Consider the following 27,273-nt stretch of genomic DNA (forward strand, 5'->3'; position numbering starts at 1 on the left):
GTATTCATAATTACCCCATATAAGTTTTTATCCTGGAGCAGAATAAGACTGTCTGTGGTCCTCTCTTTCCTATATTATGTCTGAAATGTAGTGGAGTGAGCATCCTTGTCTCACGTTTCAAGATTCATCGAAATAAACTTTTAGCTATTGAATTATGGAAATGGAGTGACTACATACATGTAGTCATTCTTACGTCTTGATATAAAATTTAGTCAGGACCATATCTAATCATGTAAACAGATTCTGGATTGGTTCTTTTGGTTTTAATATGGACTGCCTAAAATATTCCTGCGGAATACTTATTGACGGCTATTGGATTACAAAGGACATCATACACCCATCAGATTTTGATAATATAAATGAGTATCCTTCCAGTTTGCGAATTTGTGTATAAACAGATAAATTATTATAACGCTCCTGTCTTTAGGTTACTTTTCGACAACTCAAAGCTCATTGTCATCTTCGTGATCTTTCAGTATCCAAGAGCCATCATCCTCTTGAACCATCCCCTTATTGTGCAGGCACCACCAAGAAACAGGCACCAAATACTCATCCTTCACAGCATCTAAATCTTTATTCACAAGCGCGATGTCCCGCTTAACTTCCAAATGAAACCCTCCCTTTTTCCCTTGAGTTCCAGCAACTCCATGGAGATACGGCTCAAGGTTATGACAACTTTTGAGGTCTCCAGGAAATTTCAAGTACTCTGACTTATGGGTGTTGATCACAAGCTCTTCTCCAACCGCGGTGTATCCTTTGATCATGGGATAATGGGGTACGATATCAGGTTCATTTTTCACACGTAAAATGTGAAGATCTTCCTTAGACTCCAAGATCTTTCGGAAGCCAATATCTCCAACAAGTGGGCCGGCAAAACAGAACGCCGTAACAGGGCAGTGCTTGTCAGGTTCATTCTTCGGCTTGTTGAGCCCATTGGCAACAATATCAGCTGCACTTAAATTTCCAAGAGATGCACCCAAACTGTGGCCAGTTATCGTGATGCTGATTTCCTCGCCCTTAAATTTTTCCACCAGTCGCTTCACCTCAGCAGAAACCTGTTCTCTAGCACTAGTTACATCATAAGCAGATCGTGGATCACTTGAAGTATACATAGATAACCAACCTCTATGAACTTTAGCATCAGTAGCTTCCCCGAATATAGGAGAAGCCGACACCAAAGGGAAATCAAAATCGTCAATCCATTCATATGCTTGGATCGTTCCTCGCCATGCAATTACAATGTCCCTCCTACCCAACAAAGCCTTTCCTTCGTCAGTAGCTACGGCTATATATCCGATCCAGTTTGACTCCTTGTGCAAAGATTCAGTCGATAATGACTTCAGAATAAATGATTCAGGAACTGGAATCTGAGAAGTAGCGTAAAAGTATTTAGTGGCTTTGTACTTGAATGGATTGCCTTTAACTAAACCCACCCTGGAGAACAAATTTTTCCTTGCATATCGACTATCCGCCGTATATTTGGATGCCTTTTCAGCGATGAAGGAATCATAGGTTGCCTGGGCCATTTCACCATAGTGAATAATATAGCGGCGGAGGTCAATATCTAGAGGATCCAAGAGGTTCTTCCAATTATCCTGGCCGCTAAGCAACCGCCATCTTTTGGCTATGTTTCCTATCATCTACTAGAAAACAGAACAAACGAGGAATCGTGTTTTACTGAATTCTTTTTAACGCTATAAATAAGTGCTTGTCCCTGGTAAAGCTATTATTTTCCATACAAAGATTGTTGCCGGATATCAGTAGTAGTTCAAGCAAAATTGTAAGCTAACAGAAGTCTAAGTTAGAGCTATTTTGGAACGCAATTAAGCCCTCTAATCTATACAACCACAAAAGCATGTCCATTTAATATTAAAAATAATGAATTCACGCAGGAATTGGAATTCATGCTTTGCCCCACTAATTTAAACAATCACAAAAGCATGTCCAACTGAAACTAAACTAATTAAGGAATGAGGACTCTAGAGAGAGCTAGCTTCAGCCTTCAGCAATAACATTAACGTATATACTTCATAGCCATCAACAAATTCCAGAAATAAGGCTTTTATTTTATCATATTTTTTACCTACTTCCCTTTATCCTAAACATCAAACGAAAATCATGATAGGATTACAATGATGACAACATAAATACAAAGACATAATCAAACTGATTACAGATTATTATTCGAAACACCAAATTAAAAACAAAACCAGCTATACAAACAGTTCTACCAACTTTCATCCTTCACTTCTGCACATTAACACACCCATAATTAGTTGATAAGAGCCGAAGCAAAATCTCTCCTTCAGTCTTGTCAACGCTCAAAACATTTATTCAAACTCTCCCTGGTCATACTAAACTTCATAAATTCGCCACTCAATTTGTCTGTCCACGTCGAGCCTCTCCTTGCTGTGTTTCCTCATATTGGCTCGACTCGAAACCAAGTATATTATCGTCAGTCTCGCCGCTCCCAATGACGATGTCTTTTGTTGTTTGGGCAATTTCAACTACAGTTTCGCCAATGGCCTTGAGCACTCCTCCACGGTTCTCTTCTCTTCCGTACTCTGCGCCTGAATTTTCTCGGTTTCCTTGTTCTTGGCCTCCTTCAAAGGTTTCTTCTTGTTCGCATTCTGTACCTTCCGTTTCTCGCTGTCCTTGTTGTTGGCCTCCTTGAAAGGTTTCCTCTCGTCCGTATTCTGAGCCTTCCTTTCCTCGTTTTTCTTGTTCTTGGCCTCCTTGAAAGGTTTCCTGGATGTTGCTTCCCGTTTGTCTGGCGACGTCTTGCAACTTCTCTTGTGCTTTTTGTGTGTAGGACTTTCGTTCTCCTTCGTTATCACCTCCTTGGTGAGTCCACTCGGTGTCCTCAAACAGTAATTCAACAACAATGTCAGCATCAGAGTAAATAAAAATAATATTGGAAGTAATCAAACATTTCTCATCTTATGTCCAAACACAATTTTAAATGTTGCATTCATGTACTACTAAATTCAAATTTGTTGTTGAAGTAGGAAATCAAGTTAATATATTGAGTAAACATTGAATATTTCCCCTAATCGTTACTTCATGGCATAATAGAAAAAGGGACTGGGGTCTGATATAAGTATAACTACTAGTTGGTGTTTTCTAATGAAGCCCAATTAAATGTATTATATTACCATTTACCCAAAAAATAAAAATAAAAATTATATGCATTTCCAATCGGTAATCTCCTTTTCCTTTTTTTTCTTCATTCTTTAACCGAATCTATGCAGTATCTAAATTAATATTTTCTTTCACTTGCTACACCTCACGAGTCATGCAAGCTCATACTGGTAGTATAGTCATGAACAGTTACAGATAGGAATAGGACAAGGAAAAACTAAGCACAAATTGTAAAACATATAATTGATATTGATAGAAAAATATACCTGCTGTCTTCCAGAAGACCTCTTAGCCTCAAGTTCTCTTTCTGCTTCTTCCTTCTTCCTAGCGGTATATTCTTTCATAGTCTCACCAGTAGAGACAGCTACTTCTTTAGCAGCACCCAGCGGTTTGGTCACTATCTCAGCTGCCTTGTGACCAGCATACCCTGCAACTCCTTGAACAGCCCTCACGGCCGCCTTTGTCCCTTCCACGGCTTTCTCAGTCGTGTACTGTGCTACCTTTGCCACAGCAGCCGTCCCTTCCACTGCCTTCTCAGTTGTGTAATGCGCGGTGCTCCAGCCTGCCACTACAGCCTTGTCCTTCACGTCTTCAGCCACTTTCCCTGCATACTCAGGAGCCCCTTTATCACTGTCTACCGTCGTATCTTTTACAGCCGCAGCCTTCTCTCCTGTGTAACTTGCAGCCCTCTTGGTAGTATCAACTGCCGTTTCTTTTGCCTCCGTGACCTTTTCTAGTGCATAGTCTTTGGCTTGTTCTGCTTTCGGAACGGTGTATTCCTTGGCAGTTTTGCCTGCATTGTAGAGGGTCTCTTTCGCAGCCTCATAACCTTGTTGACCCTTCTCTAGAGCTGTGTCCCTGGCCTGGCTGCCTTTCTCTGCAACGAGCTGTGATGTTTTCTGAGCGCCCTGAAACACAGTGTCCTTTGCTTGAGATCCCTTCTCAGCGGCATATTCAGTTGCCGAACTAAGTTTATGCCTGGTCTCTTCTTTTGCCTGATTGTATCGCTCCTCTGCAGCCCTTAAAGCCTCCGCTGAATTCTGCTGCGCTGTTCCTCTGGCCTTTGTTATTTGTTCGAGAGAAGGTGGTTGTTGTTTCTCGCGGCTCTCCACTTGGCCTTGCATTTGTCTCCCCATTTCCTTCTCCTGGCCTTGGCCTTGCACTTGCCTGCCCTTTTCCTTCTCCTGGCCTTGGCCCCCGGCTTGGCATTGCATCTGCCTCCCCATTTCCTTCTCCTGGCGGTGGCCCTCCGCATGGCCTTGCAATTGCGTGCCCCTTTCTCTCTCCTGGCGGTGGCCCTCCGCTTGGCCTTGCATTTTTCTCCCCATTTGTCTCTCCTGGCGTCCCCGGGCTTGGCCTTGCATTTGTCTGCCCATTTCTTTCTCCTGTCTTCCCCCGGCTTGCCCTTGCATTTGTCCGCCTCTTTCTTCACCGCTCATATCAAATTTCCCCACAGCATGAAGCCCTATTGTCTTCTCATGCTCTCCTCTCCCTGATCTTTTATCTTCTGCCTGTTTCTCACCAGCCATATTTGCTTTCCTTGCTTGATCAGCATACGAATCTTTATCTCGATCTTTTTCATGCTCTCTACCCTTTTCTCTATTGACATCCCTATTAAGAGACTCGATCTTATGAGAGCCTAACTCGTGGGATTCTCTTGCTTTCCACCGTGCAGTTACTTCACCAGTTGTATTACCACTCCTGGCTCCACTATCATGTGACAGCTCTTTCCCGCTCTCATGAGGAGTTTCTGAATCCTTTGCTATCACAGTCAAAGACTCGAAGTGACTTGTGATTTTAGGGACTGTGTCATTCTCTATGTGAATTTCACGCTTATGGGTAGTATTGTCTCTGCGAACTTGCTCAGACGACATTTGTATCTCTCAGATTGTGTATTCTCTCACAAATATTTTCTAACGGTACTTTTTTGTTGTTTCTTTGCTGGGCTTGATGAGTTGGAGAAGATGATTGATTTAAAAAGGTGGTAATGGCGGTCGAAGAAAATGAACGTGTATGCAGGGTGTTTGACATGTGTTGACTGCACCTATGCAACGTGTCAGATTCGTGGAGCCTAAAGTGATGAGTCACCTATCAGTCTGTTTCATGTGCAAACGTGTCACACAGTGGAGGGCCGCATTGCCGATAAGCTACACTTTAAGGATTTACTGGAACTAGCAATGTGTCAAGTAAGTAGTGCTCTGTTCCAGAGCAGGCAGTTCATCATAACGGGCCCAGACGTGTATTTGGGGAGTCTACTAAGAGAACGTTAAGAAAATAATTGACTGGAACCAGGTTTGAATAACTCAATAAGGCATTGTAGAAATGTGATGGACCTAAACTGAGGTTTGGCCCATGCGGCACAGCCCAAAAAAGACCTACGTGTTAAATGTCAATTTTCTTTCCATTATGTATTATGTTTTTCAAAAAATCAAATGATTCATATGAGAAGGTCATAATACAATATTTTTATATGTCAATACTATATTATTTTGATATGAATCTTCAAAATTGATGTAAGGGTCATAATGGGTATTAGAGTAACAGACCTCAAATTATAGAAAGTTTAGAAACAGTAAAAGCCGATTATCAATAAATAAAGAGCTTTAAATTGTCGAGTTGATGGATTGAACTTCTCAAAATCGAGGTTTTTCTTGGACTTTTAAACACCAAAAGAGGGTATCTTTTGACAAATGAGGTCTTCCTCTGTAAGTTTCGATGGATTTGACCTGTATGTACCCCGCTGAAAGATGGTAAATTTCAATAGTTCTGATCAACCCAGTTCAGACATTTGGAGGATTGCCAATCTACCATTAGTTTGCGCTCTAAGCTAGAGTTGGTTGATAATTTCCTATGCGTGACCAAATTCCGAATTCTCTATCTCAGATTGGCTGGTCCCAGAGGCCAGAGCCTTAACCCAAACTTAGGACAGGCACTGTCGCTAGTCACTTGTAGCCCCACAATCCTATAACCAATTGCATATGCAACCCCCCATTTCTGATTCAAACATAATAATGCAAATTTTAACATAATGTCCTCTTAATAAATGACAGTAAAAGAATTGAATATGCAAGTGCCTATTTCTGATTTCAAACATAATGATGCAAGTTTCTATATTAAGGTTCTCTTATTAAATGATAGTAAAAGAATGAGAATTCTTTTATCCAGTTTCATCATTGAAAATTTGAAATCATTAAACATTACATAATTATTGTTGATTGCGCGTAACTACAAGCTTTTGTAAATTTGAAGGCATTAAATATAGTCCATTCTTTTTCATGGTAACAGAGTTTATGCCTATCAAATAATTAACTTCATACAAATTTGCAGAGCGAGATGCTCAATGTAATTAAATACTAACAACTCCTGAGCTAGCCTTTGAATTTCAAGGGAATGATCTTCAATTCAGGCAACTAATTGTGACCAAATAATCAATCTAAATTTACAATCGAAGCATCATCCCTCTTATTCCCCACTTTGACAATAAAAAATGGAAAGAAATTTCCAGGCGTCTGGAAAACAATAGATTTTTTTTTTTTTTTTTTTTTTTTTTTACCATCGAAAACTTCAACTAAAATAGTGCTGCATACAGGAGCTGGTTCCAAGTATCTGGCAAACCAGGAAGACACCAATGGCTGCAATCAGTACCACTATGTTCGCCACTGTATCCTGATGGGTGAGCATCCTTTCTCAACTGAGAGAGCCCTGTAACGTCAAGTAAATACACTGGTTTCTTGAGCCTACTGAATACTTTGTTCACAACGACCCAGCCCATTGGTATCCCAGCAGGGTACCGTGACCCAAGGAATGGTTGGGTCTGCCCTGAGCATGATTGTGATGGTTGGTTCCAGTCCTTGCCCCTATTAAAGACATACAAAATAATAAATAAGAAGATAAAAGTTGGAGCAGTGAATGAGATGAAATTAATTACAAGTGTTTGCTTACTCGTAATGAGTGGGAGAAATTCCCTGGAAAAAGACCTTGGTTTTAGAAGGATCAACATTACGGTTGACCCATCTGGCCCATGTGGTTAGCCCCTTGTAATATGCCACCAGCCGGTTCATATCTTTGTGCCATTTGTTTCCCTCTTGCATATAGTCCCAACTGCATTAGATTTACAGGTCACACTACATTAATTAGAATTCTCTGGTTTTTTTTCCTTTCTGAAAAATGAGGTAATTAAAAAGTTTAAACGTACGGTTGGGACCTTCCAGAGTGAGTCCACCAATGCCAAGTGTTGAAGATGAGCATGTCCATGCCTCTCCACGCATTGCCACTCCTTATTGAATCAAGCTTCAACACTCTTCCCCCCTTTTCGCTCACAAGGTCCACGAGATATGGTGATCGATATAGCATTATCTTCAGACCATAGTCCTGCAAGAATTAAAATACAAATATTAATCAAATGAGTTTATCAATCTCAATATCACGTTTTACAGTAAAGAATTTTAAAATATATAAATTTATCAATAATAGGTCAGATTATCGACTCTGCTTCTATATTGTCATTACTTGTAATGTGACAAGTGGTCCTCTGGTATGCCCTGTATCTAATAATCAACAACTTTTTCAGAAGAGAGTTAAATACAGGAAGATTTCTAAAGAGCCACCAAAAAAAGATTTTCAAGTTGCAAATCAAACACATAGAAAAGTTAAATTTCTTCTCAACTAAATTCTCAAAGTAATGGAATACGTTTAAATTTGAGGTATGATAGGTAAATAATTCCATTTCCATGGTAACAATTGTTAGTAAAATTTAAACTGTGATATTATATTATGGTGTTACCGGTGTACATAACTGACCCAACTTGATTGCTTAATTAAGATGTCTTTATTTTAAAATTGTACGACAAGATGCGCAAGTACAATTCTATCCAATTAAAATTATATTTCAGAAACAATAAATAACTTAAACAAAAGCAAATTTAGCTCAAACTCTAATAACTAGGAATTTGTACTCTTGTTATAGAGTTTCACCATTTGGAAGTACTTTTTCCGGAAGTATTTTGGTTTTGGGCAAAAGTAATTGATGGTGCTGAATTTTTTTTTAAAAAAAAAAAAGATTTAACAAATATTTATATAGTTTTGAATTTTTTTTTTTAATGTCTCAATTAAACACCACCAAATAAAAAAGATGGTCAAATTATTTTTGAGAAACAATCTAAAATTATATTTCAAAAAAAAAAAGTCGTGTCTAAAAATATTTTTGAAATGTTTCCAGAAAAAAAAAAGTTCTCCTAAAAGCAATGTACATACTTTTTGGCAATCCAAAAAGGAGAAATTGTTTTTTGCTTAATTTCAGGACTCCAAGTAAATATTGTTTATTTTTTTATCCTGTTGACACGTTTTCAAGAAATAGACAAAAAAGACAGCACTTCAAGGATATGGTTCTATACTGTTCCTTGGTTTAAATTTCAAAAACAAAAACACTTATTATTACCGCATAAAAATAACGACCTGACATGTCCCCGGCAAATACAAAAGAAAAGCCTAACCACCACCAATCACGCTCTTCTTTTTATGCGTATACTCCACACACTTCAAGCTTATTAACCATTATTAGTTTGGAATTAAAAGAAATTGAATTCAAACAATAGAGCTTTAACTTCTGTAAATTAAAATTAAAATTTAAAAAAAAAAAAAAAAAGCTAGCTACAGAGAAAATGACAGCACACAGGTCATGCATGCACCGCAAAAGCAATCATAATTGCCTATTTGAACCCAAAAAAGTGAGAGAAAACAAGATGATTAAGCTGAAAATTAAAGGATAATTAATTAATTAAACCAACCTCAAATGTCACCGCAGATAGACCGTTTGTTCTTATGACTGAGTACTTAGTATTGGGCACCCATGCGTGAATCATACAGGCTAACGATTCCCACTGGTTCAAACTCAGTGAGTCACCCACAAACATGATCTTCTTCCCTCTCCATTTCTCCAGGAAATACAAGCCATTAAACCTGCAACATTTTCATTATAGCTCAGTACTTTAATCAACAAACCAACAGCACAAATAACATATCCGAAATTTAAAAAATGCATGAACCAATGATACCTGGGAATGTTACAAGAAAAGGGCTGCCATCTGTATTTGAGGTAAGTGTTATCGGGTCGACCATATTTTTGACAGTTGAATTGTGGATCTATGAAGGGGCAGCTGGAAGGGCTGTAGAGAGGATACGAAGAGTCATAAACCCACTTTCCCCTGAAAAAATTGCAGTTACCGGCAAGTTCTCTGGCTGTGGAACTGGTGTTATCAATAGTATTGGTGAAGGCATTGACGTCCTCAGCTTCTGATGTGTGGTGAAATATCAATAACAATATCAGAGAGAGAAACCTGACATTGAATAGAAACCCCATCTCGGGTTTCGATCCACAATTTGTTTGAAGAAAAAGACGAAGAGTACTGAAGAAAAGCTGTCTGTGACTGGTGATTATATACTGAGAGAGAGGAGAGAGATTTGTTTTCACATGGAATTTGACGCACAGGATGAGAGTAGTTTATTGGTTTGAGTTTTATTTTTTTATTTTTTTTTTTGTTGGATTCTTTTAACTGTGGCATGTGGGATTTAATCCAAGCCCTTACTTTGAAATTTAGGAATCATGATGATTTTGATTCTAAAATAAGGGGAAACATTTTCCCTACCAAGAAAGATAAAAATTATATTATGCTATTAAAGTTTCTTTTTTTTCCGGTAGGTGATTCAAACCTTTAAAGGCTTTGCTTTCTTTTCTTCAAGAACTTTTGTAGCTGATATTTATACTCCACGTTGGATCGGTGGATGACATCACTAACACGACTTAATTAATTAGAATAAAGATTAAAGCAGCATGTTTGGATTTATCTTGATTATGTTTAAAGCAAGTTGACTTATTTAATACAAATGATTAATTAGGTTGAGTTTGGATCTACATAATCCCAACAATTAAATTCTATTTATCGATTTGTTTATAATTCAATTGCTTTTAATCAAGGTCACATTCAGCTCATCACATCACATGTGCATATATATCTTTGACAATCTTATTTTGATATGGTACAAACACATCCAGCAATAAAATAAATAATCACCTTGCTTACAAGATTATTATGATTTGATGAAGTATAAAAGTCGAATAATAATTTCTTACCCTTTTCATCATTGTTCTATTTCAGACACCATTGATGATCTCTTGCAATATCAAACTCCATCATAACTGCTACTTAATTAGTTTAATTACCAAACAGTTTATTTGCTCTTAATGTATTGTCAATAATCTTCTAAATTTGATTAAACTTCAATATCACGGATCCAATAAAAATAAAATATTGTGGTATGTATACACATAATTAACCATATATATATGTGTGTGTGTGTGTTGTGAATGATTTTTTTCGCAGTCTGATTTGCGCCAACTGTCCGGAGACCATGACAAAATCGAGCGACCAAGATTGCCTATGTGTCACCCAATCAGTCGATAGCTTAACCAGTGAACTTATCAATCATTAAGTATGATTGTTCTAACTTAAGCATGGGAGGGTGTTGACTTAGATTCAGATTACGAGAGATTATGTGTATAATCCACCCCATAATCTATCAATTCTTAACCACTGCCAGAACACTAGTATAAGAGGGGGATGCCACCTCTAATTAAGGGGTCCAAAAAAAAGTTAACCCTGTAAAAAAGAAAGAAAAGTCTGCTTAGTAGAGCATTATTAGCTCGCTGAAGCATTATCAGTTCACCACTGCATTATTCTTCTTATAATCACCCCATTTTCAACCCAAAATAATAATATAACAGTGGGTGTAGGCTTGGTTTTACCCTGTCAAACTAATTTAAAAATCTTCTTGTGTTGTTATTATTCGGTTTGGTATTATATACTTACTGATTTTAATTAATCACGCATACATCCTATTCAATCTCGCCCTATTTAGTATTTATGGTTATTGTGGATATTCGTAACCAAAAAAAAAAAAAAAAAAAATCATATATATGTATCTCACATTTAAGAATTGTTTTATCGTCTTCTTATAGGAGCAAAATTTCTACCTCCCTCAAAAGTCTATGCCTTATTTCTCCATTTGAATTCATCCCCAAATGCAAACAAAAAGGGAAATTGTGAAGCAATTGAACAAGATAACAAACGAAAGTGTACTAGCTGCCTACCATTTTCCAAAATTTTCAAAGTACAGTAGGCCGATCCAATTATAATAATGATTTTTTTATTATTTTTTTTTTTTTAGGTATGTACATGTACCAGACCCATATTACAAAATGCTTTCTACCTAATAAGCACAAAATCAGAAAGCAAAAAAATAAAAAATAAAAAATAGTTCATGTGTTCAGTTTCACATTTTTCTGGTTCATGATTCGTGCAATAATATGCGGAAATAATTTCTGAAATGTGAAAACCATTTACAGAAATTTGGATTAATGCACGTGTCCAGTTCAATGAGGGGACCAGAGCTTTAATGAGCAGTGAGCCGAGTCTCTTGTTTGATTAATTTTAGCTTCAACTAATTAAAATGGGATTAAAGTTCTATAGTTTAATTGCAATGAGTTGTCAGCCACAATTGAGTCAGTTGACTACCCACAGACTCTTCAGGCTTCTATTTTCAACTAGGTTTTGTACTTTTTTGCTGGATAATTATCTTTTCTTTTTTGATACACAAGAAAATTCCAAGCATGTATATTAATAAAATGGAAAATTCGCTGGAAAATATTATATGGGGTAGTGCGACTTGGTGGAGGGCTGCTTAATTCAGCTATGGATAAATGTGGAAGGGGACAATTTCCATTTATTTAATTGAGAATCAGCCTGAAGCTGACATGGTCAAACCAAACGAATTTAAGAATTCAGAATGAGTTGCTTCATAATAATTAATGTGGCATAGCAATTTAATCCCTCAAAGATGAAGCAAATGATAATTGAATGATATACAAGATCAAAAAGGGATAGGCTTCGAACCATGATGACATATATAATTATAAAACCTGTTAGTTAATGAGAAAGATTAAAAGTATTGCACCAAATTCAGTAGTTTATAATACAGAATCCGATCATTTTTGTGAAAGTGTGTATTTTACTTAGTGCAGAAGAGTTCAAAACTGTATCAATTTAATTTATAAATTAAAAAAGAATAATTATTATTAAATCTGTGAGCTTTGTATGTTAGTAGAAGAGTTGCTTCCTGGACAAGAATTACTAAAAAATTTAGGTAACAAAATATATCCCTGATGGTACAAAAATAGAACATCGGAGATTTATATATAAATTAAGAATTTCAAAAACAAATAATGAGATTTAGAATAAGCTTGTCACCATAAATTGCATGGTTCTTTCTGACCACAACAAAGCGATGATCTGGAGGGCCTTCTAACCAACGAAGTCACCAATTAGGCAACGCTACTGAGACAGATATATAACCCATCAATAATGTCAAAGTTTACCCAGATGGCAACAAAGCTTTTGCCCCCACTTATACGTAATACGTACACGTTTTGGAAACTACATTCTAGACTGTGACTCATTATCTATCCGAATTGAATTTGCACCAAGTAGGTTTGTAATAAGCTTATAACCGTCCTGGAACCAGGAAAACAATAAGAGAACAAATGGTGCTGGGTCGAGTGACAGTCACCCAGCACTGCATATGAGAAAATAACTCATCACCATCCTTCCATGTGCACGCAGCTCCACCAAACACTCACTTTTTAGACTCTAGTTTACTGCCAGGTTATAAAGTTGATGGAGCACTGTACAAAATTTGCAACTTGCTACCGAAGAGTTAGTGACTGGTGACTCAGAACTGACTGTGACCCGGATCATTAGTTTGGATTCAATAAATCAAAAATCAACATTCCATTGAACAGAAAATCTTCGTAATTCGTAAAGATTTTCCTGCATTGTATAAAGGTATTTTTCCAGGCGGCCATAATAGAAGAACATGCCAGAAAAAAGAACATCATAATCCAATTAATTAAAGCAGTGTTATCTTCTTAGCGAAGATATAATAATAAAAAAATCAAACTAAAAGTCACCTTTAATAGGCATTCACAAAGCAATACAACTTGATTACAAAGAAATAGTTGAAAATAAGAGAGAGATAGACATATCATATTTTTCGGGGTGGCCTGCCTTGATTACAAAGAAGTAGGGCCTGCCGCAATAATTGTGAAAGCAAGTCAAGAGAGACGGCTTTGATTCCAGTTTCTCCTGGCGTCGTAAGAATCAGCACCACCACAAAACCCATCTCCACACTAAACGCTCAAGAATGGACAATGTGTAAGAAATTTATCTGTAATCCATACAAAAATACAAAGAATATAATATTCTTAAACTATAAACCAGGAATTAAGAATTACCTCCAACCATTGAAACAAACTCACGCAGCTGTATTTTGGCTCTTCTAAGCTCTCAAGACACTCTAATATTGATGGTGATTTTTCAGTATAATCGAGTTCTTGAGCTTAGGGATCAAAATAATATACATAGTCAAGCTTCCATCAAGCTCTTAATGGCATTGCTTAATGGTTGCCATAAATTCCAAACGTTTGAAAACTAAAGCATTTGAAAACTGAACAACAAACGTGGACCATCAACTTTAAAACTGATGAAAATCAAAACGTTATTTACGTTACATGAGTAACGTAAGTTTTACATTCTCCCACTTGGTCCAAATTTTTAACCATTATTTCATGAAGAAACAAATACACGAATCATGGCGACAAGTCCTCAAAATAAAACGAGTATTATCTTCCATGTATTACAATGCATTTGATTTCTCAAGTTTACTTTATATATATCAACCTTACTTAATGAATAAACCATATGTTTATTCTTGGTCTTACAGATGAATTTTCTCAAAAGAAATTAAGGTGCACATGAATATGAGAAAACATCACAGTAAATAAGACTTTTATTCAAACATTATATATACAACTACATAGTAGAATGAAGTCCCATTTCTTCTACATGATCCTTGAATTTCATTGGTGGCATGCCTTTGGTCAAAGGATCAGCGATCATCAATTCAGTACTTATGTGCTCAATGACCGCTTTCTTTTCCTTAATACGCTCTCTTATGACTAAGTACTTAATGTCAATATGTTTACTTCGACTTCGACTTTTATTGTTCTTAGCCATAAAGACAGCAGCTGAATTATCGCAGTATATTCTCAATGGTTTAGAAATGGAATCTATAATTTTAAGCCCAGATATGAAACTCTTTAACCATACACCATGTGAAGTAGCCTCAAAACAAGAAACGAACTCAGCTTCCATAGTGGAAGTAGCAGTCAAGGACTGCTTTACACTTCTTCAAGATGCAGCTCCACCAACCATTATGAAAACATATCCTGATGTTGATTTGCGTGAATCAACACAACTAGCAAAGTCTGAATCTGAATAGCTAATTACTTCCAGATTGTCCGTTTGTCTATACATAAGCATGTAGTTTTTGGTTCCTTGAAGGTACCTTGTCACTTTCTTTGCACCTCTCTAGTGTTTTAAAGCTGGATTACTTTGATATCGCCCTAACATTCCAACAACAAATGCAATGTCAGGCCTTGTACAGACCTGAGCATACATCAGGCTTCCGACAGCAGAAGCATATGGAATGTTCTTCATTTGTTCCCTTTCAAAATCGTTCTTTGGGTATTGGTTCAAATTGAAATTATCACCCTTCACAACGGGAGCCACACTTGGTGAACAATCTTTCATTCAAAATCTCTCTAAAACCTTATTGATATAGGTTTCTTGAGACAAACCCAAAATACCTCGAAATCTGTCTCTATGGATCTTAATGCCAATGACATAAGATGCATCACCCATATCAAATTCTTAGAGAGGAATTGTTTCACCTCATGCAGCAAACCCTTATCATTGGTTGCAAGCAAATATCATCTACATATAAAATAAGAAAGCATATCTTACTCCCATAACCTTCTGGTATATACATTTAAAAACCATTGGCGATGCTTGTTTTAGACCGTATATAGATTTCTTGAGCTTAACACCAAGTGCTCACCATCACTAGAGGAAAATCCTTTAGGTTGTTTCATATAAACCTCCTCCTCTAGGTCTCCATTGAGAAATGCCGTTTTCAAATCCATTTGTTGCAACTCTAAGTCAAAATGGGCTACTAATGCCAAAATCACACACAAAGAATCTTTCTAGATACAGAGAGAAAGTCTCCGTTAATCGATTCCTTCTTCCCGTGAATCCCTTAGCACGAGTCTTGCCTTGTATCTCTCAATGTTGCCCAATAGTCCTTCTTTCTCTAAAGACCCATTTACATCCAAGGGCTTTTACATTATTAGGCAACTCAACAAGATCCCAACTTCGTTACTCTTCATAGAATCATCTCTTCCTTCATGGCATTGTACCATCATTTTGATTCTTTGCAACTCTGGCTTGTGAAAAGAACTCGGGATCATTTTCGGCTCCAATGTTATAGTCAGATTCTTGTAGATACACAACATGATCATTAGGAATTGCTGATCTCCTTGGTCTAGTAGATCTTCTAATGTTGTACCATCATATTCCGAGAAGTATGTGGTTCAACTCGTTGTTCAAAAGTTCTTGGCAATCTTGAACTGCCTGATCTACTGGAATGTTGTCAGCAGCTTGTGGAACTTCAATGATTGGTTGTTCAACACCATTTGTACTTGAGGATGCAGTAAACAATAACCAATTTACACTTGAGGTGGAAGGTTGAGATTCTGAATGATCATTCTCAGAACTATGTTCTTGGTTTGATCGCTCCCACTGATCAAGTCATTTCAAAGAAACTTTGCATTTCTTGATTCCACAATCCTAGTGTTGTGAGATAGACAATAAAATTTGTAACCTTTAGACCTTTCAACTATCCAATGAAATACCCAGTAATGGTCCTTGGGTCCAGCTTCTTCTCTTGTGGATTAAATTCTCACCTTAGACGGGCATCCCAAAACGTGCATATGTCGCAAACTCGGTTTCCACCTTTCCATAATTCAAATGGCGTTTTAGAAACAGCCTTGGTTGGAACTCGGCTCAATATATCACTCCGTCTTAAGTGCTTCACCCCAAGAGTTTAGGAAGATTGGAGCTACTAAGCATACTCCGCACCATGTCCAACAATGTTTGGTTTCTTCTTTCTACTACCACCATTCTGGTCTGGTGAACCAGGCATGGTGTATTGGGCACAATCCCAGATCTTGAAGAAGCTTTGCAAATGGTCCAGGTGCTTGTCCATCCTCTACGTATCTACCATATATTCTTCACCTCTATCTGATCTTACGATCTTAATTTGCTTACCACATTGTTTCTCTACTTCAGCCTTAAAGATTTTAAAGGCCTAATGCTTCGTACTTGTTATAAAGCATGTAGAGATACATAATCGTGAGTAATCATCTATAAAAGAGATGAAATTTCTGACCATGCGAGTCCATGTATGGACTACATATATCAGTATGTATGACCTCTAATATGTTTGAACCCGTATTGGCACCTTTCTTTGACTTGTTGGTCTGCTTTCCCTTTATGCAGTCCACACAAGTCTCAAAATCAGTAATCCAGAGTATTAAGTACTCCTTCATTTACTAATCTTTAATTCTATCTATGGAGATATGTCCTAATCTTTAGTGCCATAATTTAGAAAAGTCCTCATTAATAACACATCTTTTAGCGCCAGTGAACATGCATTGAATCACAAGTGGCATTGTTTGTAAATTAATGTAGTAAAAACATCAGACAAAGTACCATTCCTACACCAATCAGATTATAAAATAAGTTGAAAGATAAATCTGAAAAATTAAAGGAATATCCAAAGGGTACAACCTTGAACTGAATCAAGTTTCTAGAAAACTGGGAACATAAAAAGTCTTTTAACATTAAAACAAAGCCACTACTTAAATTAAATAGCAAGTTCTTACAACTTCCAAATGTGAGGCCATCTTGTTTCCTGATAAGATGCTTCGCTCACTTCCCACTGGCTTCCTTAGGTTTTGCAAACCCTGAAAGAATTTGAAATATGGATTGTTGATCCAGAATCAATCCACCATGTGTTAATATTGACATTAACCATATTAGATTCATAACAACAAATGAGGTTGGATTACCTTTGTCCGCAAGCCATTTCTGAAATTTGCACATTCCTTCTTTATGTGTCCCTTCTTTTACAAAGAACACTTGGAACTTTCTTGATACCACCTTGGGGAGGCATTTTACCATTCCCTTTCTTATTGGCTTGATTTTCTCTTTCCGAGTTTGTAAGCATTGCGCGTTGCGAGCATTGCACTTTCTCCTTCCATCACTAGTCTCCCTCCCTCTTGAACACACATGGTCATAAGTTCATTAATTGACCATTTATCCTATGTGTGTTGATGAGATTTTGAAGGGTCCATATTGATGCGGAAGGGTGTTCAAGATGTAGTGCACCAAGAAGGAATCCGACATTTCAGCCTCGAGATTCTTCAATTGAGCCATAATATCCCTCATTTGCATGATGTGCTCGCGCACACCTCTCACACCGTGAGCCTTAGGGATGAGAGCTTCATGATCAGGGTGCTTGCTAGTGCCTTGTCTGAAGTGACAAATTGATCATCAATAGCTTTTAGCAAGTCTTTGACCTTTTCATGCTGATCACAAACCACGGATACTAGCAGAGATTCTAGTCTTAATGAACATCATGCTAGACGATTAGATCGCTCCTATCATTCATAAAGCGTGATGTCCGCTGCTGTACTAGTATCAGTGAGTGCTGGTGGTTCGCTTTCCTAATAGCATAGTCTATGTCCATCCACCCAAATGAAGAAGAGCTCTCTCCTTCCAGACCTTATAGTTATCTCCCTTAAGTTCAGGGATATCAAAACGAAATCAGAGAATTTGCAGGTTGTACAATTGCATAAAATTATAGATTACATGCTTATGTTAAAACTGAGACCTAAACAAAATATCATACTTACCAATGTAAATCATGCTTAAAAAATTGAATCTAATGCATAAAAATTGCCTGTGGGCTAAATTTTTTAATTCAAGCAGATTCATTTATTCTTTATGATTAAACTTATGATAAACTAAAAATTATTTACTAAATTCATATTCCTATGGGTAAATTATGAATAACTTGATATTTTACCTAATAAATAATAATATATAAAAATTCCCGTGGGAAAAAATTTATTATATTATATAATTAATTACAATTAATATCTAATATTCTTTATGTGATCCTAATCAATCATAATAATAATTTTTTTAATTAAAGATGCTGTGGCTATTCTCTAATTATAAATTATATGATCACTAGACATTAAATCCCATAAAGACTAGCTTAATATTGCGAATTACATAATCAAATACTAATATTTTTATTATTATGCACAAAATATTCTCATAAGCATAAATATTGCATATTAAAACTATAATATTATGCATAACATTTATATTATGCCTTTATCCATATTACTCTTAAAAAATTGCATGTAGAAAGATATAATCAATTCATGAAGATAATATGAGCAAATTAATTTAGTATCTGCACAATTTAACTTATCCAAAAAGTGCATATGATTAAACAAAATTAATATACATGCATAATTAAATGAGCAAATAGAAATAGTATAAATTTTATCTTACCAATTAAATGACAAAAACTTAAGTGGCCTGTTTGACTCTGTAGCAAACCTCTTACACGAGATCACGGGTTTGTCCTTGAAAGCCAGATCTAAATTTTTTTTTTTTTTAATTGAAAAGTAAACGACATGTCGTTTTCAAAACTGAAGAAAAATTACATGTCATCTATGTCGTCTTCAACCTTTGATCGGATCTAAACGTATATCCGCCTGAAAACGACCCAATAGCCAAACCCGGGTGGAAATCCACTATTTAAACTCCAAAATAATTGTTTCAAAGCCTAGAAATGATAGAAATCCAATTTCCTAATGATTTATAGCATTCATTTTCGTTAAAAAAAAAACTTTGATTTAAAAAAAAAAAATTTCAAACGGCCATGAAGAGAGAGCTTCAAAAAATTCTTTTGCAAAACATCAAGGCATAGGTATTATATGGCTCTGATACCAATTGTAAGAAATTTATTTGTAATCTAAACAGAAATACGAAGAATATAATATTCTTAAACTATAAACCAGGAATCAAGAATTACCTCCAGCCATTGAAACAAACTCACGCAGCTGTATTTCAGCTTCTAAGCTCTCAAGACACTCTAATATTGATGGCGTATTTAGTTTGTTTCAATGGCTGGAGGTAATTCTTGATTCCTGGTTTATAGTTTAAGAATATTATATTCTTTGTATTTCTATTTAGATTACAAATAAATTTCTTACAGTTTTTAATATAAGCTCTCAAGACACTCTAATATTGATGGTGTATTTTTCAGTATAATCGAGTTCTTGAGCTTAGGGACCAAAATAATATATATAGTCAAGCTTCCATCAAGCTCTTAATGGCATTGTTTAATGGGTGCCTAAATTCCAAACGTTTGAAAACTAAAGCATTTGAAAACTGAACAACAAACGTGGACCATCAACTTTAAAACTGATGAAATTCAAAACGTTATTTACGTTACATGAGTAACGTAAGTTTTACACAATGAACTAGACCCCATATTGCCTTTCTTTATTCCCCTAAATTCAAATTACATCATTGTGTCCGTGTTGCGTTCTCTAGGTTTCAACATACCTTTGAACGAAATAGAGGCAACAACAGGAACAAAATATAACAGTAAAACAAATCAAACAGTAAATAAAGAAAATAACACGTGTGATTTACCCTAGTTCACCCAATGTGGGCTACGTCAAGTTGAGTCAATATTATTGCAATATGTCTCACCTCTCTCGTTTACAATGAATGAATTGTCATATGATTTGCTATCACACCCATAACAAAAAAAAAAGTATGTTTATATACTAGGTTTAAGAGACTAAACCTAGTTTTACAAGGATTCTTATTCTTAAGTCTAACCCAATAAAGAATTAGTAATTTAAAAGAAATCCTATAGCGGTTATACATGAAAAAGCCCAAAACCGCCTACCGTGTAACACCTACTGAAAACTAGTACAATGCATGCAATTAACAATGGAAAATTTGGCCCAAAATGTTTCTTTTCATTACAATTCACATGTCTTTTATACACAAAGGTTACTGTTTACAAAAGTGCATTTTAAAAGACAAAATAGGGGAACAGTGTAGCTATTGCTCCTCGCGCGCCGACGCCCCTCCAACCGCATCAACACCTAGAACCTGCATCCACAAAGGAAAATAACGGGGTGAGCACAAATAATGCTCAGTAAGTAAAACTCTCTAACTGTCTGTCCCCGTGTGTGACTCTTAATTCTTTCCTTTTCTAATTCTGTTTCTATTTCTGTTTCTAATAACATCATGGCCTCATCTTACCGGAGGTACGGCCGGATGGCGTTCACACAGCACCATCTCACTCTCTATGGCTATCGGGTGGAATTCACACAGTACCAACCCTTTCTTAGTGACTACCGAGTGAGGATCACAAAGCACCAACTCGGTTCCTCCTAACTATCGGGTGGAGATCACCTAGCACCTACCCGTTCCTCATGAATTTTGGGTAATGATCACCAAGCATTTACCCGTCTCTAGTCACTATCGGGTGATGATCACAAAGCATCAACCCGCTTCTACTAGCCGTTGGATGATGATCACAAAGCATCAACCTACATATCTCTTAACTAATCGGGTAGTGGTCACAAAGTATCTACCCGTTCCTCATGAATTTTGGGTAACGTTCACCAAGCATTTACCCCATTTCTATTACTCATTGGGTGACGATCACAAAGCATCGACCCATCTCTAAGGGCTATTCGGATGATGATCACAAAGCATCAATCCGATTCCCATAACGGTCGGGTGATGATCACAAAGCATCATCCCAACTATACTACTCTTCTAACTCATTCTATTGTAGCATTTTTCAATGCTCTCTACCCTTAGAGTAATTTTACCCACTAAGCTCTCTACTCATAGGGTATTTCTATACACAAAGTTCCCTACTCTTTCTTAGGTCACTTGTCAATGCATATAACAATGCACATGGATGATTCATCTCTACTAATGCACTTGTGAAATGCCAACATGCAATGTTGCAAGAATTAAGGTTCATTACTCACACTCAAACCTCTATTAGGCATTTCATCAAACAACTCATGTGCACTATAATACTCTATCATAGCCATGAATCTAAAACTTTTCCTAACCATCCAAAATGGGGAAAAACCCCTTCACAAAGCCATAATAACCTGTCAAATAAAACACTTCTAAAAAGGGTTTCATAACACCCCTTCAAATCCATCTCAACTACCTTGCCAATCCAACAACCCATTTCTCATATTTACAAGGTATTAACATTCACAAAGCATAGAAATCTCTATTCATACATCCATACATGGCATATCACATGTATTTCACATACATACATCATTACTATTAAAACCCTAATCAAGAAATTTCATAAATCTCAACTTGGGTTGGGTTTTACTTACTTGCTATGGAGAGACTTCACCAAATCTTCTTTCCACTTGGTTTCTTGGCTATTCTCTCTACTCTTAACCAAAAGAATGAAAACCCTCAAAAACCAAAATGAACTAAAATCTACATATCACACAACTTAAGGAGAAATCCTTACCTTAGGAAGCCTTAGGTTGCTTTCTATACCCCCAAATCACTTCAAAACCCTTGAAATTCCTTGAACCAAAAGAAAAGAGAAATTGAGAGGAGAAGAAATGAAGAGTCACGTTTGAGAAGAAGAAATGAGGGGTTCTTTGATTCTAATTCCTTTTAATGAAATATTAACACACTCATTCCCATTTTGCCCTTGTTCTATTTTGGGAATTCCATCCATATCCTTTGATTCATTACAAACTCACCCCCATATCAACATATTCTCCATGTAAAATCCTTACAATTCACTCCCCACTTTTCCTGCTAATTAGGGGTAGAAGGGTCAAATTGTCCTTAGGGAAGAAAATGTCTAAAACTCAACCAACATGAAATTCGGCCCGTCGCCGCGGCGAAGAAACATTTGTCGCCGCGGCGAAACTGTCCAGAGAGTTTCACCCTTGGTTCAACCCATCTTCGCCGCGGCGAAGATTCTTCTTCGCCCCGGCGAAGCTTGGTACACTCAAATTCTTCTATTTTCAACCAATTTCAGGGCAACAATCAACATAACATTCAAACAAACAAATATAACAAAAACCAACTCGATTAAGGGCGAAAGAGGAAACAATAACAACGTACCTCAAGCGGGGCGTTACATACCGGCTCGGTGGCGTTGCCTCCGCGACCCCTGTCCGCTCACCGAGGAACGGGACCCCCAAATATGTCTGCGTTACCCAATAATGCTGAAGTAGTCGACAACTTCAACAACCTCCTCATTTAATTGCTTCATATGCCTGTCAAAATATTCTGTAATTCGCTTTGTAGGCTGTGATTAATCAAATTATTTGAAAATTTAGTAAACATTTTGCTCTCAAGGCATATCTTGTAAGTGGATATGGACCCATTTCATTTGATTAGATCAGTCAGAATAAATGGCTTATAAGATGAATAAAATTTTGGTACACTGGAATGATAATAACCCTGATCAATTAGTGATAATCTTAAATTGGGGTAGTGGGCTCCATTAGAAACTTAGATGAATCTTGTAGAAGTTGCTTGTTGAATGAGTAAACATCATTAATTGCCTTTAAGCAGAATGATTTATTGATTTTGGAATTATATATACATATCGATTAAATTTCGAAACTCAATGATGATTGAAATTGGCCGCATTTACCTAACTGTGCTTTTTAAATATCAAAAAAAGAAATCCCCATTTTAGCTGCCTAATTCATTATTAATTAGTTGGACGACCCGTAATTTACATGTTTTTTTTGACTTCTTAATTTTCAAACAAATGTGTTTTGCACGCTACACCAGTCTCCATTCTCCAAAGTCAGGGAGCATGATTTGGATTTATATGTTCTCATTTTCTTTATTATAAATATAAATTGGACTAACCCCACTCTATAATTATACGATTAGACTAGTAAAGTTAGGATTTTAGTTTAAGTTCAAATATGCAAAGGAAATAAATATTAGAAAAAGACGCCAATAAAAGATGAGGGTTGTTTGTTTTGTACATATTTGGATGGAAATGGGTCATGGGTTAAAACAATGTCCTAGATAATGGAAACTTAAGTAAAAATAAATTTAATTTATCTAAGACCTCAATTGTCGAAAACTCATCTGGACCGGGTTGTAGATGACAGAAGCCCTGCCTCCATATGTTAAGTTAACCCATGAATAGAGCATGTTAATTATGGGCAGGTCGTAATATCTTGATAAATTGAGAAGCTGCAATTTAAAATATTGTCCAACCAAGACTTCATAGTAAGATGAAACTCAATCAAAATAATCTCTGAAGAGGAGTATTTTATTAGGAACTGCATCTTTTACCATATTTAGTGAATTCACGATATTTATCTTCAAGGTTATTAGCTAACACTAATCATGCTATATAGCTCATTTATTCTACACCCCAACATAAAACCTTTCTTGCTCAAATTCAGAATTTATAATAAGAAAAACAACTGGGTAAGAAAGCTAGAGCAAAATTCAGTGTTGTTCCATGAACTAATTCAAATAAGTCAAATTGTAATTTAAGTAATCCCATACATACGTCTTCAAGTAAGCTTTTATGAATATTTTGAGAATTTCATTCCTAACAAATAAAAAAATCTATTTTTAAATTCAATATTAATTAATAAATATGTAATAACATTCCTTTCTTTCTAAATAAGATTTGTAGAATAGAGAGTCCATGAAACCATTTGTTTCAAATTTCTCGAAAGGGGTTGAAATTTCACATTATTTAAGCATCAAAATTCATATTCAAATTAGCAGCACAAAGCCACAAACACTGTTATTCAAAAATCATATATGCTCTCGTTGAGAGTCGAACTCAAGACCTCCCGCTTACTAAACGGGTGCTCTAATCAACTGAGCTACGAGAGCTTCTTGTATTTTGTCTTTTCATTAAATTATATTAACTGTTATATTTTCTATCTTGCGTTACCTATTTTCAGAGAGGGAGAGATTAACCACCTCATAATGGAGGAGAATTACGTACTTCAAAATTCATCGATGAATTGAAGTTACATAATTTGAGGACCATAACAAGCATTTTTTTAGATACAATTCACTGTAATTACAAACAAAGATAGAAGTATTCAGATTGGCTAATTTCAATGCCAAAATCCAAATGTGAATTAAGTCGTAACAATAATGTGCAAGCACAATTAGACAGTTGGAAAGGAGGAATCCATGGCAATACCACAAAGAACTTCCTTAGCATCAATGTCTCGCTGCATCCTTCCTCTCCCCAAGAGGTTCCCCATGAATTCTTCACCAGCCAATACCTTGTACCATCACCGGTGTGGTGCCATAACCAACCGCTGTAACACCGTGGTCTAGATCAGTTCTACACTCTCCCGTGAAAACACCTCTTGAGTAGAATTGAAAATCGGCTCCACTAGCATCAATCGACACTGACACTGGTTGGTTTGCCACAGCCTTTAATAATGCTGACTCACTATCAGCTGGAACATTTTGATACCCACTGATTTGAGCTACATGGACAGCCTCCTTCTTTTTGTTACAAGTTCCATCAATTGCGTCATAGGGGTAATTCTTATCACTGTTGATGCCATGGTTTTTCACTATAAACTCAAACCCATCTTCCATCAATCCACCCTCGCAACCTTGATCCTCACCACTGGTGTCACAAGAGACTAGTTCTTGCTCGGATAAGGAGATCAATATACCTTTAGCGATTGCGTGGATGCCCTCTGTGGCTGCAACAGTTGAGAAAGCCCAGCAACTTCCTATTTTTGGTTTTAATTGTTGCAGACTGGTGTAAATCGATACTAATTACTCAAACCACCAAATCAGTCTCAGATCAAAACAAACGCAAGAACAAGAAATCACACAACACACAATCTACCGTGGTTTGCTTGTTCAATATAGAACAAGTTACATTCACGTTGAACTCCAGAGTATGAAGCTCGTTGCACTAGAATTAATCACTTCAAATATTACAGATTATAGACAAATCTCCTTCCCTGTCAACAACACATTCACACACTCATTCACTTCTCTTTATTCCACAAATCTCAACCACTAGAGTACTCTATACCCTTTAAGGAACACCTTGCTCTCAAAATAAGCCTCTAGAACCATTCACACAGAGAAGAATCAGAATGAATCTCAAACCCTAACCCAAATTATAAAATGTGTTTACAGAGAAAAAGAGAGAAAACCCTAATACACGAACAGTTGCCAATTGCATAAAAAAGTTTCCCTTTTATATTGTTGACTTGTGATTGAACTAGAGCCGTCGGATTCTCTTTAATTTGATGGCTGTGACTTGGACTAAAAGGCAAAAATGACAGCGTTTTTACTTAGCTTAAACGACGCACATGCTTCACTTATTTAACACAGACAATTAGACATTAGTACTTTAATACATAGTAATTTTAAAATAAACGTGTGCCATCTGAAAAAAAAAAATTTGTTGTTAATTTCTTACCACAATTGCCTTGGTTCTTGACGGAAGTAACAGCTCCTTTTTTCCAGTCGATGCTAGCAGGCACAGACGTCACATTTTCATACATAAATGATGTTTCTTTCCTAGAACCGAGTCCATTAGGCCTCCTGTATCCATTCCGGGAAGCCTTAATCTGGTCCGCAAATGCATCAATGCTTAGCGTGTATGGTTTGCTTCTAGCTGCATTAGAAGTTTCTATGTATGCAACATTATCCTTGAATATCTTAAAACGTCTTTCTTTCTCGTCAGCATCCTTTCCATATTTTGACATCCATTGTTCATGTCTCTTGGAGCTCATGGGATGTGACTTGCAATTGCCAAAATGATAAAGATGGCCGAGACACAAAATTTTTGGTACATTAAACCCATAATCGAATAGCCAATGATTTTTCAGGATGTGCTTACTTTTGAAATGAATGAGTTGCTATGCACTCAAGCCTTTATATAGAGGACTTGTACACCCAATCACTGGATGATTTCTGATATAAATTCAGTCCGGGCAGCGGCCTTGAAACCTAGACTCCCCGGTAAATTGTATATGATTTTGTTTCCGTGTAAGTTGCTCTTCTTCAAATTTTGTACCTTTTCAGTTTCAGCAATATTCAAGACAAAAGAAGCCAATCCTTGATGATGAGAAAATCATATACAACTATTAAATGTAAGTCAGAGAAAGTGAAAGAAAAGGTTAGATGAATCCAAATTTAAGCTATTTAAGGACTTGGACAGCAGATTTTTCATATATTGGAAGTCATTACTAGCATTACATGGGGCACATTCGAGTAGGGGTGTTTCTCCATTAGTAGCATATGTGCATTCTTTAAGCAAATTCCTGTCCAGATGTAAATTGGAACTGGCGTTTTATATAAATCAACCATTTGACCTAGAATGCGTGTTTCTACATTTACTTCATTAGCGCGTCAATCAACTTCTCTAGATGTAAACTGATACTAGCTACCAGGCTTTTTAGGCATGGCCCCTTACCTTACCAGGCAACTAAATTGGTGCCAATCCTGAAAACTGTAAAGGGGGGTTTCGGAAGCAGGTTACACAAACACGAAAGTAGAAAAAATCCCCTTAGTTACACTATAAATTCTTGCAAAATTTTGTTAGCTAAAGCCTTTGAGCAGCCATACAATATAGCCCATTGCACATGGACTGTAAAATGCTAATTGTAATTGTTTGGCCCCTGATGGTGGTCCTAAATTATTAATGAGAGTCATCCCACTGATATTACTAAGGGAGTAGTTAACTATAAAGGTAGTCTAAGAAGAGAATACTTAGATCATTTATGCCCAATAAAAATTATTGAGGGAGCAGTTACTTTTAGTTAAAATATCTGACTCTTTCTGGTAATTCTGATGTGACATTGTGGTCTTTGAGTCCAAGTGCACAGCCTTGGCAGCCGTGTTCTTTTCCCCTTCAATTTGAAGAGAATGTTTTCCTGGTGCTTCAAAAAGCAATTTTACAGTTTTAAGAAATTTTTCTTTTTTTGTATTTTTCAATTTGAATACTAAGATTTCCTGCAGATAACTACTTGGC

General features: G+C 36.5%; 3 protein-coding genes, 1 non-coding gene and 1 pseudogene across 5 annotated transcripts; all 5 read right to left on the reverse strand.

Moving 5' to 3' along the window:
* Positions 1-443: 443 nt before the first annotated feature.
* On the reverse strand, positions 444-1,640 carry LOC116111098 (phospholipase A1-IIbeta). Its single transcript, XM_031397307.1, has one exon. The coding sequence runs from the start codon at positions 1,638-1,640 to the stop codon at positions 444-446; it is 1,197 nt and encodes a 398-aa protein (XP_031253167.1).
* A 706-nt stretch (positions 1,641-2,346) lies between these two features.
* Positions 2,347-5,073, reverse strand: LOC116111069 (seed biotin-containing protein SBP65). The gene is made up of 2 exons (XM_031397271.1): positions 3,408-5,073; positions 2,347-2,862 (listed from the first exon to the last, which is right to left on the reverse strand). Exons 1-2 carry the CDS (start codon positions 5,013-5,015, stop codon positions 2,377-2,379), a joined length of 2,094 nt encoding a protein of 697 aa, XP_031253131.1. The 5' UTR covers positions 5,016-5,073; the 3' UTR covers positions 2,347-2,376.
* Positions 5,074-6,356: 1,283 nt separating this feature from the next.
* On the reverse strand, positions 6,357-9,819 carry LOC116111089 (protein trichome birefringence-like 39). 2 transcript variants are annotated; one of them, XM_031397294.1, is made up of 5 exons: positions 9,195-9,819; positions 8,928-9,099; positions 7,346-7,512; positions 7,084-7,242; positions 6,357-6,998 (listed from the first exon to the last, which is right to left on the reverse strand). In XM_031397294.1, exons 1-5 carry the CDS (start codon positions 9,497-9,499, stop codon positions 6,710-6,712), a joined length of 1,092 nt encoding a protein of 363 aa, XP_031253154.1. In that variant the 5' UTR covers positions 9,500-9,819; the 3' UTR covers positions 6,357-6,709. The 2 variants fall into 2 exon arrangements, with proteins under 2 accessions (XP_031253154.1, XP_031253153.1); XM_031397293.1 differs by having other exon boundaries at positions 7,337-7,512.
* A 14,250-nt stretch (positions 9,820-24,069) lies between these two features.
* Positions 24,070-24,143, reverse strand: TRNAT-AGU. The gene has a single exon. It is a non-coding gene; the product is annotated as a tRNA-Thr (tRNA).
* A 158-nt stretch (positions 24,144-24,301) lies between these two features.
* On the reverse strand, positions 24,302-26,032 carry LOC116111070 (annotated as a pseudogene).
* Positions 26,033-27,273: the final 1,241 nt, after the last annotated feature.

Source organism: Pistacia vera, unplaced genomic scaffold (assembly GCF_008641045.1).
Source record: "Pistacia vera cultivar Batoury unplaced genomic scaffold, PisVer_v2 Contig625, whole genome shotgun sequence".
Classification (NCBI taxonomy): Eukaryota; Viridiplantae; Streptophyta; class Magnoliopsida; order Sapindales; family Anacardiaceae; genus Pistacia; species Pistacia vera.